The 20,384-nt window shown below is 39.6% G+C and overlaps 1 protein-coding gene across 7 annotated transcripts in view; it reads right to left on the bottom strand.

The window, feature by feature from the left end:
• Positions 1-20,384, bottom strand: part of diaph2 (diaphanous-related formin 2) — a 372,649-nt gene that overhangs the window by 339,225 nt on the left and 13,040 nt on the right. For 4 of the 7 annotated variants that reach the window (XM_041047578.1, XM_041047582.1, XM_041047579.1 and 1 more), the window contains 4 exons: positions 18,328-18,360; positions 16,221-16,397; positions 10,674-10,778; positions 5,687-5,707 (listed from right to left, as the gene is read on the bottom strand). In XM_041047578.1, coding sequence (XP_040903512.1) covers positions 5,687-5,707; positions 10,674-10,778; positions 16,221-16,397; positions 18,328-18,360 — 336 coding nt within the window. The remainder of the gene's footprint in view (positions 1-5,686; positions 5,708-10,673; positions 10,779-16,220; positions 16,398-18,327; positions 18,361-20,384) is intronic. The other 3 variants (XM_041047581.1, XM_041047584.1, XM_041047580.1) reach the window with 2 other exon arrangements.

A 20,384-nucleotide genomic window follows, 5' to 3' on the forward strand; every position in this document is an offset into this window, starting at 1 on the left:
GGAGATGTGTGAAGAGAAAATTAGCAAGGAAGGAAGGAATGAAAAGATGACACATGCTGATGGAAAAGTATCCTCTTTTTCTCATCCCCAGTGGGAGCTGGTGTTGACTTAATCCTTCCCACACAGCCCACCCTCTGTCACTGCTAGCCTTTTGCTTCTCCCACAGCCCACAAAGGTCAATACAACCATGAATGCCTGAAGACAAGCCATTCGGCTGAAACTAGCAACATTAATTGATAAATCTTAAGGAGACCGCAAAGTTCAGTGTTACATGACAAATTTGGCCCATTACACTATTAACAAGCTAATTAAGACACATAAAGTGTAATAGTATAGCTATGATTCATCAAAGTGAACTTTGTCACTGTGTTAAATTTCATATATGTATATAAGGTCTTCAAGAGTGGGTAAGACAAAGAAACAGGCACTATGCAATTGTTAATTCAAATCTGAAGCACTATTATTCAGAGTCCCAAATTCAATATCAGTTGACAGAATCAAGAGGGAGAGAGAGAGAGAGAGAGAGGTGTAATAATCATATATACTGTAAATCTGTAGACAAATCAGAATTCAAAAGGTTGGGGATGAAAACAAACACTGTCAATTTTTGTTTGTCATCATCCTGGCCGAGCTCTAGGCAACTGTGGTATAACTGATGGTCCCCACAATATGAAGTGCTGCTCTGATGACAACGTACAAGGTGTAAAAAGAAACACTTACTGAAAAAGGAATTTAACCAAGGGTAAACTTCCCATCTACCACAGAGGCACCTCTGGCTGGGTTGTGTGTTCCAACAAAACACAACTGGCTGCCATTAGTGCAGTGCTATTCACACTCTCATAAATTGGGCTTTCTGGATATAATTGGGAGAAAATGGGCAAAATTCACATAAGCTAACAAAATAATCTTAATTAAGCATTGCTGCAAACACTGCTACAACTGTGTGTAATGTTAGGTTTTATGTTAATTAGTAGTATTTAACTTAGGCACAGATTGGCATGGAAACAGTCTCAAAAATTATGACATGCTGCATGTCATATGCTGTCATAATTTCCAAAACTGTTCCCAATGACACAAGGCAGAAATTATTCTCTCTTCTTTAACCAATGCACATGAAATTTTGCTACAAATCATACAACCTTTTTGGAGATTTAGTAGCTGACATATTGGTCTAAAAGTTAAAATAAAGAAGGTCTAATTGCCACACCTCTTTTTTAGCTAGTGATTACAATCAAGTATACTTAAACACTTTACACTCCACCTCTGTTGCAGAGAGTTGGGAAACGTGGACATGCATGGCAAGAACTATATCGACTGGGGTAAGGAGCACAAGCCTCTGAAAGCTCTCCAGGCTCTCTCATACAGTTATATTTGAGTCTGACCAAAAGCTTGTGCTTTCAAAATCTCTAGAGCGGAGGAGGTTAGTAAAATGTTACTGTACCCCCTGAGTTGTTTTTTTTTTTAAACCATTACAGAATTTTGGTGTGCAGGTGCCCATATTTTCGGTATTAGATATTCTACCAGCGAGAGCAAACAGGTACGGTCCTAAACATGACTGTGCTCCCCAACCTTCCAGTAAAGGCAAAAACGCATTTGACTAAATGAAGCAGCAAATTTTCGATATCCATTAAAAACGACAGCTGACTCCAGATTTGCAGATATGTTATTCAACAGTGGTTTGTCAAATAAATCCTCCCTCATCTCACTCCCAGACAACTTTTTATGTTCATCAGATGAACTCTAAAAGAAGCTTTCAGCCAATCAAAGAAACATCTTATTCAAATAGTCCCCTCCTGAGCATGTTTCCTTGATCTTAATTTAAGATAGAATCTATGGTGAACACTGGCTCAGGGCATGGGAGGAACACGCTATTGATTAATTTTTCATTGCCGTTCTTTTAAAGCACCAAGGACATGTGCCACATCAAATCTGCTCAACCCTCAGCGCCCAGTTTAATAGCTTGCTTGAAACAAAAAGTCTTTTGAGGCATGTGGTTTTAAAAGGTAAAGAGGGGAATGAAGGAGGGAGGTTGACTTGATTTCCTTTCAGTCTCACTATATTTTTTTTTCTTTTTTTAAGGTCTTCCGTAAGCACTCCTTGCACAGTGAACGAACACTTGATTGGAGTTAAAGAGGAGCCAGATGTCTGCCTGTCCTCATCTCCGTGTAACTTTCTCTTTCTGTCTGTCGTTTCCCATCTGGATGCTGTGCAGTCCTCTGCCTTATCTATAACAACTCATTTACTGGCTATCTCTCGTTCTGTTAATCCTTCGCAGTTACAAATAGACGAGACCAAGGGGACAGCTAGTTCACCGTGGCTAAATACAAAATCAACCAATCGTGCAACAGAAACAGATGAGAAGGCTATTCATTTTATTAGGAATAGTGATGTTAGGTTAAATTAAGTAACCTGAGTGACAAAACTTACTTAAGAAAAACACCTGACAGTTAAATTTTTTAACTAAAAATGCCAATAAGTAGCATTGTGTGTAATTGAGAACTTGCTGTTCTCTGTTTCATATTATTGTAAATTGAATAACTTCAAATAGGAATTTGTCATGATTTTTGACTAAGTGATGGAATGATCAAAAACAGTTCATCGCAGGTAAATCAAATTCTTCAACTCATCTCAATGCTGAGGAAAAAAAATCTCATGGTGTTTGTCCAATTCTATTTTATGACACAAAAAAAACTCAATTTGAGATGCTGTCGAATCTTAAGCCACACAGAGAACTTTTACTTAAATTAACAAAAATGAATGACCTTGCAGTCATTTCAAGCTACATTCTTGACAAACAAATGCTAGATTCCCTAAAGCCATACCCCATGTTATTTCATAAAAATAAAAAACACGTTTTAAATGATTACTGCCACTTCTCACATCTGAATCTTATGTTGTCATATGTGGTTTTAAATTGGGAGGCATTATCATCCACACAACCATACACCCAGGAAATGAGGTCAATGTTAAAAACGTGTCCTTAGCCACTTTGAAATGAAAAGGCTTTTTTTCTACAAATTGGATCAGCTGCGGTACAGCCAACACAGCGTCATCTGATCTTTTCTCCCAGGTCTGAGGTGTTGTTTGGCTCTTTGGTCAAATCCACATACTGACAACCATACAGAGATTTACGTGTTTCCACAACTACACTGGCCATCACTGCCTGACATCTCAGAACTGACCAGAATGTTAACATGGAAATAAGCAGTCATCTGTCCAGTCATACAGATATTGATCACCTCCCTGTGGTCTGGAGATTGCTGCTTTTCAACACACGGTGCACACACCCTTTCTCTTGCTCATGTGCGCTCCCGCTGTCATAGTCTGTGCTGCATTCCTCCGAACTGCAGAGCCTGTCAACGGTAGTGCAGAGAAGTCTGCTTTCACAGTAACACTGCAGGAGTCATTGATGGATTGTTACAACATGGCCCTTGACTTGTGACGTAAATCAGGCCAATCTTTACAGAGACTGACGCTATAAAGCCGTCACAGTGGTCAACAGGCAGATGCAACACAGTGCAAAAGAAGTGGTGTCTGGTCCAGACATGCTGTTACCCAGGTATGTGCGCTACTCATATTTCCCTCAATCTTACTTAAGGAGGTGAATAGAGCATATGAGACTTAGAAGTGTTGCACACTTACACGCTGGTCAGACTGGATTAGAGCCAATTCACGCAGTCCTCTATTCCCACCTCATTCTCTACTGGGAGAGGAGAAAGTGCCAGAGAGATTTCATGCCTGAGACAGAGGAGTTACAGTTGCGTGCTCCCTATAGACAATCCTAACCAACACTCTCCTTCCAGCACACCTGAGAGCGCTCTATCCCACTGACGCACGCTGACAGCGTGAAAATGGGAATCCGCCAGCAAAGCAGGGAGCTAACTGCAGCCCACGATCGGCTAACCAGGCTAAACACTTTCCCTGTTTTTTCCTTTTTCAGTTGAGCTTTTAAGACAGCTCATAGCTTTTACTATGCTTCCCATATCTGTAGGCTACTGCTACAGGATTGACAGAGGTTACAAAGGTCACGTCAAATGCTTGTTGGCATAGTCTTGAGTTTGAAGAAACTTCTTGAAAATCAGGGTCTCTGGCACCTTTTGACAAGGTTTGCAGAACTTCTGAAAGTAGGCCTCTACATCTCGGATGAGCGGTCATGATACAAGCTGGGGTAATTCTGTCATATTCCATTTACAGAACACAATGTGGCCATCGCTGCTGATCGAGAGCTACTCCATCCGTGTCCATACAGGCCAAGCCGAAAACCCACTCTTCCCACAGAAATAACCAAGCACAAAAGAACAGTTTGACAAAGAAGAGGAAAATGCAATCGATACAAAACGTCTCAGTAAAATGCTTCAAAGAACGAGGTTTGTCTGAGAGCATGGGCTGAGCAGAGGCCAGGTCACAGTGTACTGCTTTACCTTGTCTGTGTTCCTGTTAAGCTTTACAGTCCTCTTAATCCTTACAAAGCTCTCAAAAGGCAATGGAATACCATTTAAAGTGATAATTCAACACTTGCTAAACCAATAACAGAGTTTCTTTTTTTCCTAGAAGCACCTAGCCAAGAAAAAAAAAAATCAGAAACTGTTCTTGAAAAGGCAACAGGGTGCCACTTCATGGGATCTTGAGATAGAAAATAAGCAACTGGTCTATTACAGCGTGGAGAAATTAAAAGGTCTTGCTAATACACTGACAGCATACATTAAATTTGTTAAGATTATCTGGGTCTTTGTAAACTAGGAGGAGGAATTTAATAACAAAACATGACAATGCATTTATAAGAAAACAGTCTTGTGGGCTTAATTTCGTTCATAAAGTGACAGTTGTTGACTGCAAATTTAAATATATGGCCATGAATACTTTCACTAAATCAGTATAGTCCAATATATCTGTTCAAGGCAGAACAAATGTACTTGATATCTTTCCCACTGTTTACTAGGTTCAGTGTGTGTGTACACAAACGTGTGTGCTCGAAGCCTTATGAAGTGATATACAGTGTGCATTGTGTCTCGTAGACAGAATGAGCACAGTTGAAACCACTTAGATGCAGCATGTTCTGATAAACAGATTAGATTGCAGATTATGAGTATTTGTGTAAAAGCTATCGCTCTTTGTTGGTATTACAATATTCAAATGCTAATAGGTGTTACACTGCAATCTATTTCAAAAGAGAATCAGCAAAAACCAACAAAAGGCCTCCCAGTTCATTTTCAGGCTGCATAATATCAAAATCCCTCATTTGAAAGTGCTACCATTTACATGCAGGAATTGTGCTGGCAATTTATAGCCTTTCCAAATTACAAACCATTAGCAATATCAGGGCTGAAAATAAAAATCCAAGCCATAAAAATGACCTCACTTGCACAGCTTGGAACGTGCTCCTCGACATTGTTCCAAAAGAAGATAAGTGTGTGTGTGTGTGTGGGGTGTGTGTGTGGGGTGTGTGTGTGTGTGTGTGTGTGTGTGTGTGTGTGTGTGTGTGTGTGTGTGTGTGTGTCTGTGTGTGTGTGTGGGGTGTGTGTGTGTGTGGGGTGTGTGTGTGTGTGTGTGTGTGTGTGTGTGTGTGTGTGTGTGTGTGTGTGTGTGTGTGTGTGTGTGTGTGTGTGTGTGTGCTTAGGGGGCTGAATAAAGACAGATACATAGAAGGAACAAGATTCAGAAGCCAAATAAATAATGGGCTACTTACCGCAACTTTGCTCCCAGTTATCTGCATGCAGCGATCAGCGGAGAAGGTTAATGTGCAAAAAGACACAAACAGCACAATCATTAGTAGGCCGGAGAATCCACTCCATTACACGTTGAGGCATTAGCGTAACTTGTGTGACATTACAAACATCCCTCACACAATTATAGCACACACCATAAAACTAAACTTTTAAAAAGCCAACAAGAGAACCTTTGTAATTATGGGTACATACACAAGATAATGTCTGTTTGGCAGCTGTAATTTTCAAATTTTCAAATTCTTAGGAAGACAGGTACATGAAATGAGGATAAATGAAAACATCAAGGCAAAAAGAACTTGCAAAGTATGCACATAACAAAAGGTATTATCAATACATGGCAACAACAGCTGTGGAAGTGATGAATCAACATGTTTAGACATGCTACTATCCACACAAGGGATTTATTAAATGATTAACCGGGTGAAATGTGATTGTCCTTGTGACTGACTGACTGGTATAGATTCACAGATTCATCCCCCAAAAAGGAACAGTGGCTAGTGTGGACAAAGAGGCTGCAGAGGGTCTCCCTGGGCTCAAATCAATCAGCTGCCATTAGCGCTAGGCTTCAGGTGTCAAATTTGTGTGGCAGAGCTACCCTGAGTCTGTGCAGTCAGCACGATTCTTGGAGTTTAACCTTGTTATCTGTCAATAGTGGCAGGTAGCAGGAGTGTTTTTTTATTACTGCAACTGTGGGGCTTGTTTCACAGTAGGAGGGTGTCTGTCACCCGAGCAAATGTATTCTAATCTGTGGCTGAGCTTCTCTTTCTTTGCTACATGTTTCCAAGAAAATGCATTTTGACTGCAAGTTACAGGACACACTGAGCTCCCTTGTCTTTTACCACCTCCTTTCTATCCTGTTTTCACTCCCTCCTATTCTCTCACCCTCCTTCCATCTCTCCTAATCTCCCTTACCATTTCTTTTATTGTCACTCTCAAACTCTGCAAGTCTGTGGCCATTTGATGCACGATTTCCCCTCTCCATCCCTCTACCAAGAGTTTATGATAACCATAAAGTCCGTTTTACGCATGCCACCACCTGATTACAGACATACTACTTTTTAATCATTCTGTGTATCCACATTTTTCTTCCTCTCCTGTGAATGCAGCATGTCACTGTCTTAAAACTAAGGAATATTTTATCTGCTGGTTAGACACCTTGAAATGAGTCACACTGACGCAAGTCAGAGCTTAAGATATTTTCCACAGATGCTGATGCCTACAATACTGCCTTCATGTTTCTGAGTCTTGTTTTAGAGCAGTTTGACCAAAATAAACAGACACTATCTTGAGGGTGCTCAGACAGACAGGGAGGAGCTTGAGGGGAACGGCACAGTTTCACGAACAAGTTTGTATTTTGAATAAAGTGTAACACCTTGTTCTCACTAAAACAACAGCAAAACTCTACTCTGTTCAGACCCCAAATAAAAATGTATACTAACTGCATAAACACTCTTCAGTCGTATTATAAAGGGCCTGGGCGTCCTGAGCAAATGCCAGTCCCCATTAGGAGAACAAGGTGGCACACTGATGGTCACATCAAACTATTATTTAAATAAAACTGACACTGAACAGTCCCCCAAACAAGAACCTGCCATCACACTTTCTCCTGCATCTGAGCCACATCACGTTTGAAATGAAACAAGAAAATATTCACAGTCGGTAGACAAAGTACTCTGAGAAATAAGCAACTGTATTAGTTTAAAAGGAATTTTGGCAGTTTTAATGAGGTTGGCACACATTTATAGAAAGAAGAAAGAACACGAAATGAGGTGAGAGAGAAAGGCAACTATTCATGCAAAGCTGATGGTCAAGGACGTTCACAGACACACTCCTGCAAAAGCAGAGCTGGATACCATTGAAACACAGCTCATATTCAAATGAACAGGGTCAATGTAGAATTCTCCCTTGAAAAGACATTCCATTTTCTGTTGGGGGTAATTTGCTAGACTCCTGCTGAGGCACCTTGGTGGAGTATGGGAGTGTTCTCAATCTTGCCTGGTGATAGACTAGTAGAGAGGTTGGCAATTCACGTGGGAAGGAAAAAAGCTTTGACTTTCATTTGAAAGACATATTTTTCAAGAATAAACAAAGTAATAATCACCCTTTTCTCATGTTAGCTATCTGAATGAAGCCAGATATCTATGCATTACAGTACAGCAGCCTTTTTGGTATATCAAAAATTCATGAATGATGAATATACATACAAAGAAGTTGTACACTGTGGAGGAAACTTCACACACCTAAAGCTATTCAAGCTTAAATTCTTCCTTTTTTGCTGCAGGAAAAAATAAGGTTACTTTTTTTGAGGCACCTCAGAACATGTTCAATTGAGCAGGTCTGCAGAGTCAGACAAGAAAAAAGGGGGCACAATACTGGAGGATATTTCTTGTTACAACAATATTTCCTGATTTAAACTTCCAGCTCCAAAGCCTGCATACGCTGCAATAGCTGTAGGTCAAGAAAGAAAGAGGGTTGTCTGAGACTAAATACACAAACTTGAGCACTGGTGTGGGAGTGGGAGAGCTTGTATTTTCATGGCTGCAATAAAATATAAATTTAAAACATGTTGCTCCTGTAAGAGTGAAATCAAAAATCCCTGTCTTGTCAGATATTCTACTGGGATCATCTACAAGAAAACAAAAACAAACAGGAAATTGTGCTGAACATACGCGAAGCCCTTCCAAAGCCACGAAACTGCAATCTCACAATGCTGCAGACATCTTTGGTAGAAAAAGACTGAATCACATTAACAGTGAAGGCACCACAGCAAAACACAGACACCCCAACATGTCCAAGATGCATCACTTCTACATTCATCACCATTTACATTTCCAACAATGCATGCTCATCAGCAACCACCAGCAACATTACCCCAGATAATGCCTACAAGCCTGCAAGAGAAATACGCTTTTAGTTGTGAGATTTCTTAATACATAGACTCACACATGCATACATATACTGTATATACATTTATATTTAGACTGAGTGAAAATAGATCGGACTGTTTTTTTCCATTTTTAAAAACAATCATGAAACCTGCCTTGCAAAGACTGAGTTAAGCATCTAAATTTTAAAACCAATATCATATTTCTGAGTTACACACTGAGCTTTAGTACTTTAGTTATACTTGAGCTTCTATGGTTATGAGGAGTCCCCTCATGTTAATAAGTTATTGAAATCCAAATCACACTAAGATGCTACAGGACACAGGATCACTATGAGTCAGTAGATACAAGATGCTCACAAGCTCCAGGCTGGAACACTCTTGCACTCTTGCTCTTGCTGGAACACTCACAGTTACTCAGATTTTTATAGATTTTCTCTCTTTCCATTTATCAGGAGCGAAAAGGACCACAGAGTATCAATTTCATTTGAGACAGTAATCAGTTTTCAGAATATATTCAATTAGGCATAGTGTTATAAAACTCATTTTATTTAAAACAAGTGAAAATAACTGCTGATGAGAAACTTATTTCCAGGGCAACTGAAAATCGTTAAATGAGGCACGAGTCTCATTTTATACAATTTAAGGTTTTTTTTTTTGTTTTTTTGTTTTTTACTTTAAAGTATATTTTTAGACCTGTAAAACAGTTGTTGTTGCTTGTTTTTGTAGTAATCTCCTGATATGCTCTTAGACAGTGTCCTTGACAGACACTGTTACGTCAATATGTATAGTGTGTATAGAGATTTTATACCAGTGTAACATTAGAGTCACACAAAATTATACCTGAAACTTCAAGTTGTCTTCATGTATTAGACACTACATGGCTTAGTGTGTGGATATACAGGTGTTCTCGTGTGACTGTATGCACACTTGCATGACTCTTGTGTATGCACAGATACTTTACATCATCAGTGACATTTAACCACCCCCCTCCTTCACTCCTTTTAAATGTGATAGCAGGGTGCTGACAGACATCACATTTTGTCCTCTGTCCTTTCACTACACAGATTACGTTATTCATTTGAATAAAATATCAGTGCTCACAAAGCATAATGGGCCCTATGAGGAATTCAATCATCTCGGATAATCATCATTATCAATAATGCCAGTTAATTACCATAACAATGAGGAAGGTAATAAATGATGATGTCAAGAGAGCGCTACCAGGTTTGGGAAGCAATGGGGGCAGAAATCACTTTTTTCTCCTGTGCTGATGTGAATTTCACCTCACACGGTTGGCCATAACTTTGAAAGAGGATACAAGAATTAATCATACATTCAGGGATTATAGTCAAAACTCCATTTTTTATCAGTGTTTTTGGATTAGACTGATGAAGTATCAAGTTCCAGATCGACAAGAATGGGCAACATAATCCTAATTTGAATTATTAATAATCTAAATATAAAGCAACTGACAGTAAACCGTATGGCAAAATTGTTCTGATAAGCACTCAGAGCAAACATGAAACTGTATGGGGAAGCCAGGTGCAATGTGTCATAAAAATAGGCTTATCATAGGCTCATGCTGAGCGCAGTCTAAAATCTTTTGGTGGCTGTGATCCTTACGGTTATAGTGCTGCTGAACCAAGAGGCTGATTGAACTGTATTTATACCCAAATAATGAAGCAAGGCACTTCCACCACTGGGAAACACATGCAAACACATGACCGGACGAGCGTTGACCATCCACCTAGCATTGAGTGAGTGAGTGACTACATTTTATATCCAATAGATTGTGGCACAAGAGGGAAATTAATGAAGAAAATAAATCACAACTGCAATCAAAGATGTGGGACTCAAGCATAAAGGGTGGAGAGCGAGACAAAGACAAAAGTGAGAGTGTGCATGAAAGGATGACAAAGCAAGCCACAAAGCAGAGGATCAAGTTAAATTCATTCTGGAGAGTCGGGTGGAGTATCATGATACTTCAGCACGCCACTACAATTATACAGTACACTTCAGTTTATAGTCATACAGCACTTAGGTTTTTTTCTCGCACTTACAGATTTGGCAGTGGCTGAGATGTACTGGACCACCATCTCGCGTTTGGTGCTTAAGTCCTTTCCACGCAGAGGTGCTTTGCGTTCCTCATTCAGGTTCATGTCCTCCTGTTTAAACACAGACAGGGAAAATTTTCAATGTACAGTATTGGTAGAAATTGGGAACTTGGTGATGATAGGGAATGTAAGTAAATTTTTAAATAAAATGAATCAAAATAAACTTAAAAAGTAAATCAAGGTTATTTTTCTGTGTAATAACAGTTGTGATTTATTAGCATCAGAGATGACTGAAGATGGTGGGAAACAACAGCCTATAACAAATTTTCAACCTTCAACACGTCTATGCTGGTGACCTAACAGAAGTTGTACACTTAAACCTAATAGAACACATCAAAATAATTCTCAACCTCAAACTCTGAACCATGTTATTTACAGTAGAATAGTTTCACTAGTAAGGAGAAATATTTTAGACCTACCAACACTTATAGTTCCATTTCTACTATAACCCTTGTACATCAGATCCTGTCCTTCTACAGATGAACAAATTTCTTTTGCATCTATGTTTCTTTGTCAAAGTCACAAGGTCCAGCGACAGGAAATAATGACAGTAATAATTAGTCCTTGAAACGAAAGTAGAAAAGCTACAGCAATATAAACTGTGCACCCCAACTCTGAACATGAGAACAAAATCAAACAACACTGCTTCTATTGAGGCCATGCAATCACATCAGATAGGCTGGATAGGCAGTATCTGTGTGTTATTGGGAGTATTATCTTCGTGCTGCTTTAATTCTGCATCACAAAAGACGTCTTTCATGTGAGAGACATCAGGGGATGGAGTGAAGGCCGGACAGAGCACTAAAAGCTAGGGAATGACACGATGATTAGAATGGAGGGGGATGTTTATCAGAAGCACTCTCTCACAAAGAGATGGCTAGAATGAACAGAGAGAAAAAACCTCCTCCTCAGGGTTTTAGGATGGTGAACCTTATGTTGTGGAGCCATGCTGCCCTCTACTGGGAGGCAAAGAAAATCATGTGTCCTCTGGATTGGGTGATCTGATTTGGCAGTGATTGCCCTCTGTCCAACTTGAGGTAAAATTCTAAATTAAGCATGTCACTTCTACATAAGAACACTGTATTACATAATGGTTTGCATATCATACCAAGAGTAATCTAATTCAAACTGATTGCGCTTCGTTTGTCAGTGAAGCATGGGCAGGAATCCCAACCAGGGGCACCGTGACCTAAATTCCTCCCACTACATTTCCTCTAGTAAATACACTCAGAGCTAAAAAACCATTAACATCCTTTTGTGGAACAGGAACGAAGAAAAATGTGTCTGAAACTTATACAATTGGCAGGTTTTTCACCCAAGGAAACCAGCAGGTTTTTAATTAATCTTTGAACCCTGCTAATTTATCTGCTTAATTGGCATTCAATAAACCAGGCAAAATATGGCAGGGTGAGTATGTTGTAGGAGGGGTAGGTGTAGTGCGCCTCTGGGACACTTGTCAAGGGGGCAAACTGCAGGAATGAGCCCTCCATGTTTAGGCTCCGAAATGATTAATGTTGTTTTATTAATTATACCCTCGCAGGCTTCATAAAAAAAAGTCCCAGGATATCTTCAACTATGCTGCGGGTGTAACTGAAATGATGAGATCTGAGCTTGTATCAATGACAGTGAAATTCACAAGAAATATGTTCTTGATCATATTGTCTCCTGTTGGTCTGGCAAGCTCTGCTAAGACTTTTCAATGCAAATCAGTCTCCACTTGTCTTGCTTAACCCTAAAATAATTTCATTCTGTTAAATAAAGTGTCATGGGCAGGAGTTTTAGGAACACCGTCTATCCCAGTGGACTGCTGTACTGCATATGAATACACAGTGCAGTCAGTCCATAAGTAGTAAGACAGTGACACATTATGTTCACTCTTTTGGCTCTGTACTCTGTACACCCCCACCCCAACTGGCTGAGCAGACTTGTAGTCAGACCTGGTAACCAAGGAGTTTTTAAAAGCCTAAGAGTAATGTTCTTAACTGGCCAAGTCAGCCACCTCAATCCAACTGAGCAGGTGTTTCGCTCACTAAAGACAAGTCCTAAAAACAAGCAATAAGTGAAGATGGCTGCATTACAGGCCTGGCGGTGCATCACCAGGGAAGGTATCAAGCATCTGCTGAAGTCTATGGATTGCAGATTTCAGGCAGTCATTATCTGCAAAGGATTTGCTACCATATATTAAATATGTAAACCTCATTAAAGCTTTTGATTAGACCTATGCATTGTTAGACCTTTGTGTATGAAAAGTGCAACAATTCCTATAAGGTTCATTTGGTGTAGAAATATGCATCTGCAAATTAAAATGGATATGAAGCACTTTAACTTCACAGGAACTGTTTTACTCAGTGAGCTACAGAGAGTTCAGAGACAAAGCAGCGAAAAAAACATGCCGCTGTCCTTCAACTTAGGGACCCTGCATATAAAAAAATATATTATAGGCAAAAGTCCTGCAGTGCGATGTGGCTCCAAATACAGCCCAAACCAGAGTGCCATAGGCTTCAAATCAAAGAAGAGAGCAATTAATGGCTGCCATCACGTGTCTGAAACTGAAATGGATATGAAGAGTCCGTGCAAAGGGGGAAAGCGGATCTAAGAAAAGAAGAAGACATATAAAAATGTTTTGCTTCAACTGTAGCAAATCAATTATTTTGTCCACTGCCCTCAAGTCTGATCCATGAGTGTGTCAGGGCACACACGGTATCTCTCCTGAGGGCTGGTTTTAATGTCCTGGTGCAGGGTGTAACTGCTGAGGGATCACATAGGAGCTTATTACTAGGAGTGTTCATCCTGACAATGGCGCATAGAGAGGCACATAAAACCTCAAAGTAGCCACAGCAGCACTGCAATGTGACATTTTTCTTCCACTGGTCCTCTGTCTCTGCCAGCACCTCAATATCATACACTATTCTTGACAATGACAAGACATTCTCTGAAAAATGGTAACAGAAACAAATGGGCACTGGAATCAAATCAGTCCTTAGTAAGAATGTGATGCTCTTGACGGTTTTCATGCTGACGGACAAGTAAAACCATCATCTGGATAATAATGTCATGACTACAAATGGCCACATCAGCACAGGGGACTTGAAGTGTCAATATGCAGCAGCTATTGACACAAATTCATGCCGTGAGGAAGATTTTCTGAATAGAGAGGACAATCTCATGTATCTGACCTCACCAAGCATCCCACCACAGCTTTCATATAATGATAAATTTACGCACAATCAAAAGCTGAACTGATGATGAAAGGAGGTTTGAGATGCATCAAGGTGTACTGTAAAGGTTTCACAGCTAATTGAACGCTGATGAAATCAGTTCACACACACACACGTTATTGTGAGTGCTACTGTGTCCCTAGGTTGAGCCTCTTGGATTGGATCTGTCACTGCAACACAGCTGCCTCCTTAGTGAGATGCAAATACGGGAAATTTCCTCAGTGCTGTGCATTTTAATGAGGGGCTCTGAATTCCAGCTGTGCACATCTTGGGAAATCCAACAACAGGACCCATAGAATAAAGACATACACTACACTGTTCTGAAGGCAGAGCTGAAAGTAAAGATTTTTTTCATGCATTTTAACTTTCCCTGTAGTTTTATGAACATACTTCGGCTCTCGATGCTTAGCTTCAAAAATTCTAGAAAGAGTTCATTTGGTTTTTCCTCCCCACTGACTGAGTGTTTCTTCCTATGTTTTCCCAAAACCCTTTGATGACCTTTCAGTAATAGGCTATGTGCTATTTAGGCTTTGAGATACACAGTGCAATGTGTAAACCACTTTTCAGAGAAAAAAAATATTTTCACTTCCCCCTAGTCATTAATGCACAGAGGGTGGTCTCACTAATATGCCATGGGTCATCACTTCATTTGAAGCAAGCTAGACATCTAAGGTTGTGGCATGTAGGACCATAAAAACAATCAATAACAGAATGGGTGTAAAGACCAAGAGAGCAACTAAAATGTATGTGTGTGACATAAAAAGAGATAGAGAGATGACAAAGACTGTTAGATGGTGAAGAGAAGCAATTAGCATCAAAAGAAACCACCACTGTCATTTCTGTGTTTGCTACATCAAAGCAGAAAAGTTTACCGCAGTGTGTTTACAGTCTAGTTTAAAGTCTAAATACTGGTGGCTTCAAAAGTACATAAGTAAATAACCCTGTTCTTTTTTGATTTCATTACTGTAATTATACTTCCCAACCCAAAGTGTCAAGGCCTGTCAAATGTCACACCGGCAAACATGCCTTCTGTGTCGTCTGTCACTGAGCAAATTGAAGCCTGGGTTTAATGTCACGCCACTGTGAGCACAAACATAGTAATTGAGAGGTGAACTGAGTGACAGGGATGAGCACCCAGGCAAGAAAACACTGAGCAGTAGCCTGATGAAAACCAGGAGCAGTGGTCGCCTTTCTCTGGCCAAGACCACTGTATGAGGGGGAGGAAAGACAGGCAGCATAGCACGCACACATATACACACTCTGAGACATTATCCACATTAGTACACACAACCTATGCAATGAAGCCAGAGTAATTCAGCTCCCCACTTCAAAGAGACGAGCTGAAAGCTTTTTGTTAGATTTCAATCCTGCAGTACATAAGGCCAAAAATGTATTTCAATAGAGAAAATCACAAGTGTGACAGAGCTTTGACCTCACAGATGAGTGTGAAGTGAATTTCAAAGTTTGGTGTTCTTCTGACAGTGGCCCCGGGAATATGTAGGTGGAGGCCTGCATCACTAAAGCATAAAATCTGACTGCATAACGCCTTTATTGTTACTGCAAATACTGTATGTGTGTCATGTCTTTTTTGGATAAATTTTATATACACAGTGGGATCAGAAAGTCCGAGACCACTTTCCCATTCGCTTAAATGGGATATGAAAAAGTGTTGTATAGCATTGTACATGCTCCGAAAATGAAACTTTGCATCACAAATGTGTGTCGCAAATTTATTTTGCACATTTTATACCTCAAGTCAGGCTCAGACATCAGCCCCATGAAAGGGCACTACTTTATGTCCGCATGGGAGTTGTTCCGGGAAATACTGCTACGACCGTGATATCTTGATAGGAGAATTATCAGGACAGATTATATTGTGAAATGGCAAACAAATTTAAGATGCTGCATAAAACTAGGAGAGTTCTGAAAGGCAGTAAGTTCATTATCATCCTGTTTTTACATGCCTGGCAAAGCTTTGCACACTAAAAAAAAATCTCATCAGCAGTAAAACAAGTACACGTGGAGATCTGTAGGTATATACTGGTATAAAAATACTTGTCAAACTTTACTTTCTACCTTGTCAAACTCCTTCCCAAAGGCAGCAGCTCTGTTTCTCTATTTGTACACATCTTTGAACAGATTAATGAATCAATTTAGGATTTCATTATAGAATGCTCATTATTTATCTTTCTGTGGCAGCTGTAATAAAACTGCTGTGGAGTGCTACAGATTATCCTATACAGGGGAAACACCACAAAAGAAATCCAAAGCTCACCATCATCTTCTCAAAGAGGTCAATGATCTCCTTTTCTGAGAGGTTCATGGAGCGGTCATCGAAAAGGGGCTGAGGAACAGGCAGCTCAGCCTGGGTAGAGAGGGGATCTGTTGGGTGTTGAATAAGAGGTTTCTCCTTCTTCATCCCCGTTTTTCTGAAACTGGTAATACGATCACGCTGAAAGAAAGCAGAGTGTTTGAGATATTAACATTTTGCACATCTAACAATCCTGTTCAGACTATGTTGAGTGTAAGGATGTTTTTAATTTCTGCTGATTTTCACTTAAAGAAAACCTGATTTTTTCCAAAAGGAGTAGATTGGTTTAAACTGCCTATAAATCGCTGTAACTCCCTATAATTAGGATTTAACACATTAAAGAGCTGCTCTGTGTCCTGTTATCAGAGAACACCACAATTTACAGTAAACAGGATTCTCTGATGGCGAGGGCAGCTCAGATTGTGTTACTAACAGATCAGCCAGAATCTCTGCAAGTCATTTAAGAGTAACTTCAAACTCAATTTTATTGGCTGAAAAGCATTGCTGCTCTGACCTCTGTGGGTTGAAAGGTTAAAGTCCGTTGCACAGCTAACGACACCCAGTATGTACAACTGACCACAGGGGTGTGGACCAAGCAAGGATCAATGCTCATTACACCCCAGAAAACAAAATTCTTAAAACAACAAAAACTAGTTGCAGGGTATGTTAAGGGTATGTCAAGTTTGTGCTGATGCCGCACGATGTCTGACAAATGCCATCCAAAGACATTTTACACTGGACTTTGTTGGACCAGAACCTCAGGTGAGGCTTAGAACTATAAAAACCAAAACGGTATGTTTAAGCATGAAATGATACAATAACTGATTAAAAAAACTTTCTGATTTTTTAAAATATTTTTTTTACTTGTTTCCACAAAACACAAAAAGATTTTTTTGTAGATTAAAAAAATAAATAAAAGGTGGGCGGACAAAAATTAATTTGACAGGAGTGAAGTAAGACGTTTTAAGTTGAAACCAAGTGATTTTATCTATCCTGGCAGCTCTCAATCTACCTGGACAGGCCGCCCAAGTAGAGCCTATGTGTGGGAAATGCTGGTCACAATAGGTCTGCAACATATCAGTAGCAAAGAACAACTGTATTTGACATGGTATACTGAATAAAACTTTAAATCAGGACTTTACTTACCATCGTACCCCAAGGATTATCTAGCTTGTCATTAGAATAGTTTTAGCATATAATAAACTCAAGCTCGCTGTTATAACATCAGTGAGACTCAGCTGAGTTTCCTTGTTACATTCATTAGCTGGCACTATTGTGATGAATGCAGTTTAGTAAAGTTTAGTGTGAAAGCAGGAAAACGTTCATGGGCCACATGCAACTAGTCAATGTTAGTCATATGTAGTAAAATGGAATGGAGAGGACATGCTGGATGAATGAACATACAGAAATGGAATGGAAAGACAAACATATGATGATGACATACATGATATCTTTGGTGAAATATTACTGGATGGATCAAACACACTGTGGGCTAAGACAAAGCACATCATTCCTGATAGATGCAATTACATGCATGACATTACGTTATATATCCTTAAATTAATGCAATACTATATAAGCTGTCGAGTGTCAAAGTCAGACGATTTGTTAACTAAGGGTATTAAAAAAGCCCCAGGCAGATGGGCACATCTAATCAGAAGAGCCACAGATAAATGTGGACTAAATGATCTATGAGGTGCTTACAAAAGTCTAGAGGCTAAGGGCAAAGTTTTGTTCATAATGAAAAATTTCGGATAAGATTAACGTTGGTGGTGCTAAATAACAGCTATTTAGACAGCATTATGAAGCACTACAAACAACAAGTACGTGAGTCTGATTTCAGTTTAGCTTTTTCTGTTACTGTACAATAACAAAAAGGTCATGTTGGATAATAACACTTGATCTAACCTATATTTACTATTTCCTGTTTTAAAACATTAATTCAATTAATTTGCTTTTAACGCATTTGACCCATCCACATATTTCAGCTTGAAGTCTCATGCAGTTGTGACAAAACATGAAATGATGTAAAACAAAACTAGTCACACCAAAATTAAACCAAGCACCTTACCATATCATCAGCCAATGTTTTAATGTGTATGTTCTGTTGGAGGGAGGGCATAGTGTGAAAAACAAGATCCAAAGGAAAATGACAACACCCGCAAAGTGCACACTATGTATCCTATCTGAAGAGCATTCACATGTACGGTGTCCTCTGGATACTGTCTCATTGTCCTCTCAGAAGCCAAATTACGTTTCCAATGACAACTACACTTGTATACATGAGTGGTGACATATAGGATATGTGCTAAATGTCACAGAACCACACTTAGCATTAGCTCATTCTCATTATCATAGTTTTTCATATGAGGATATGAGCATATCCAGGATGCTGTACATGTGTAGGATGTGACAATACTTGATGGTCCCAATAACAGGGTTTAAATGTATGTAAGCGTAGGTGTGTGTTCAAGAGTGAAGACCCTGAGCACACACACGACACAAGACACATACCAAACATTTTACATAAAATGAGAGAAATCATAAAGCACCTAAAATCCCACACCTGCAGACATAATGAGCACATCTGTTCTCAACACCCACAGGGGGGAAAAAAAGTCAGTAATAGTTGGTTCACCAGACAATATGTTACACCCCGGCACAGTTTAACACAAAAAGATTCTTTTATCTCTATTATATGTGTTTTAAAGAGCATCTTATGAAGTGACAGTGGCCCAACCAAATCATTCGCGTTCATGGTTATTATAAAGTCCAGTCAAAGAAATTGTGTATTTGCTTGCAAACCAAATCTTTGCATCATCACAAAATGTTACAAAGCTCAAAAAAGCTAAAAAAAAATTCAACCACAACTTCTCTTTACTACAGATGTTTGTCTTCATCTCAGACACAATAAGACAGGCAACTGCCAAAGGCTTGTGGCTCAGCGAGGGACAGCCAGTTGAAACACACCTCAAATGGGAAGCAGTAGCAACACTGCCATATGCTATGGCGCTTGGCTGTGAAGTACTAATGAGTAGGGAGATGTGGGGTGGTGATGGCCATAAAGCCTGCCTCCAGCCGCGGATTTCTCCACTATTCTAATCAGGAAACTACTGATGCTGGGGCGAGCAAACAGATTGGCTCTAACCTGCACCTCCCACTGTGCATCTTCATCAGCTGTCGCTCTGGGCAACACAGAGCAGACACTCAAACTGCCATTTCTATCACTCGTTTTGTCTGCAACAACTGATCAACAGTTGGGAGACAAAGCTGTGAACCACAGAACACAAAGCTTCAGTCTCTCCGCACAGGCTTCATGTGTTGTCCAATCTGTTATTTCAAGCCAAGTGATCAGGCATTAGGCACTGAGGGCTCTGTCTGGAATGTCCAGGTATTCGTTTCACCATCATCCCTGGCCTTCAATACAGTGGCACCACTTCTTGCAACATCTGTAAAGCTAAGAACTTGACCTAAGCAACAACTTTTCCCATTTCTATCTCAGAGTGTATGTGTCATTAAGCCCAGCATTCTCTAGCAGTCTAAAACTGCGTGAAACAATAGCTTATTTTCAAATGGAGTACTTAAACATTTTCTAATCAATTTAACAACAATCAAACCACTGTTTGGTTAATTGCCTTGACTTGAGGGCCTTTCTTTGCCCATTATCTTGGCAACATCGCAACAACGCAATTTAACATCTAACAATTAAGCTTGCATGTCCTCTGGGCTTCTCCCGCTTATTAAAGTAAACTTTTTCATCATAATAAATGTTTATTACCAGACACATATTCCTCTAAATAACCTAATCAAATTAGCTCTGGGTCCCTCCTTAATCAAATATGATTATGACTCCATGCAGATCCTTAAAAATGAAAACACAAAGCAATATTCCACAACTTGAGAGTCAATTTGGGGACACAAAACCATGCCAGTATGCATATTTCACACAATAACTTCTAAAATTAATATTACACAGTACAATTAATGTTAGTATGATATTAACTCGTGTAAAGCCATATCCTTCCATTGCTCTTAGTTTATCTACAAAATGCTACCAGGTGACACATTAAATACTTTTTTTTTTTAATCGAAGATGGACAAAGGACCAACTTTGTTTCAAACTGGCTA

Source organism: Toxotes jaculatrix, chromosome 10 (genome assembly GCF_017976425.1).
Source record: "Toxotes jaculatrix isolate fToxJac2 chromosome 10, fToxJac2.pri, whole genome shotgun sequence".
Classification (NCBI taxonomy): domain Eukaryota; kingdom Metazoa; phylum Chordata; class Actinopteri; family Toxotidae; genus Toxotes; species Toxotes jaculatrix.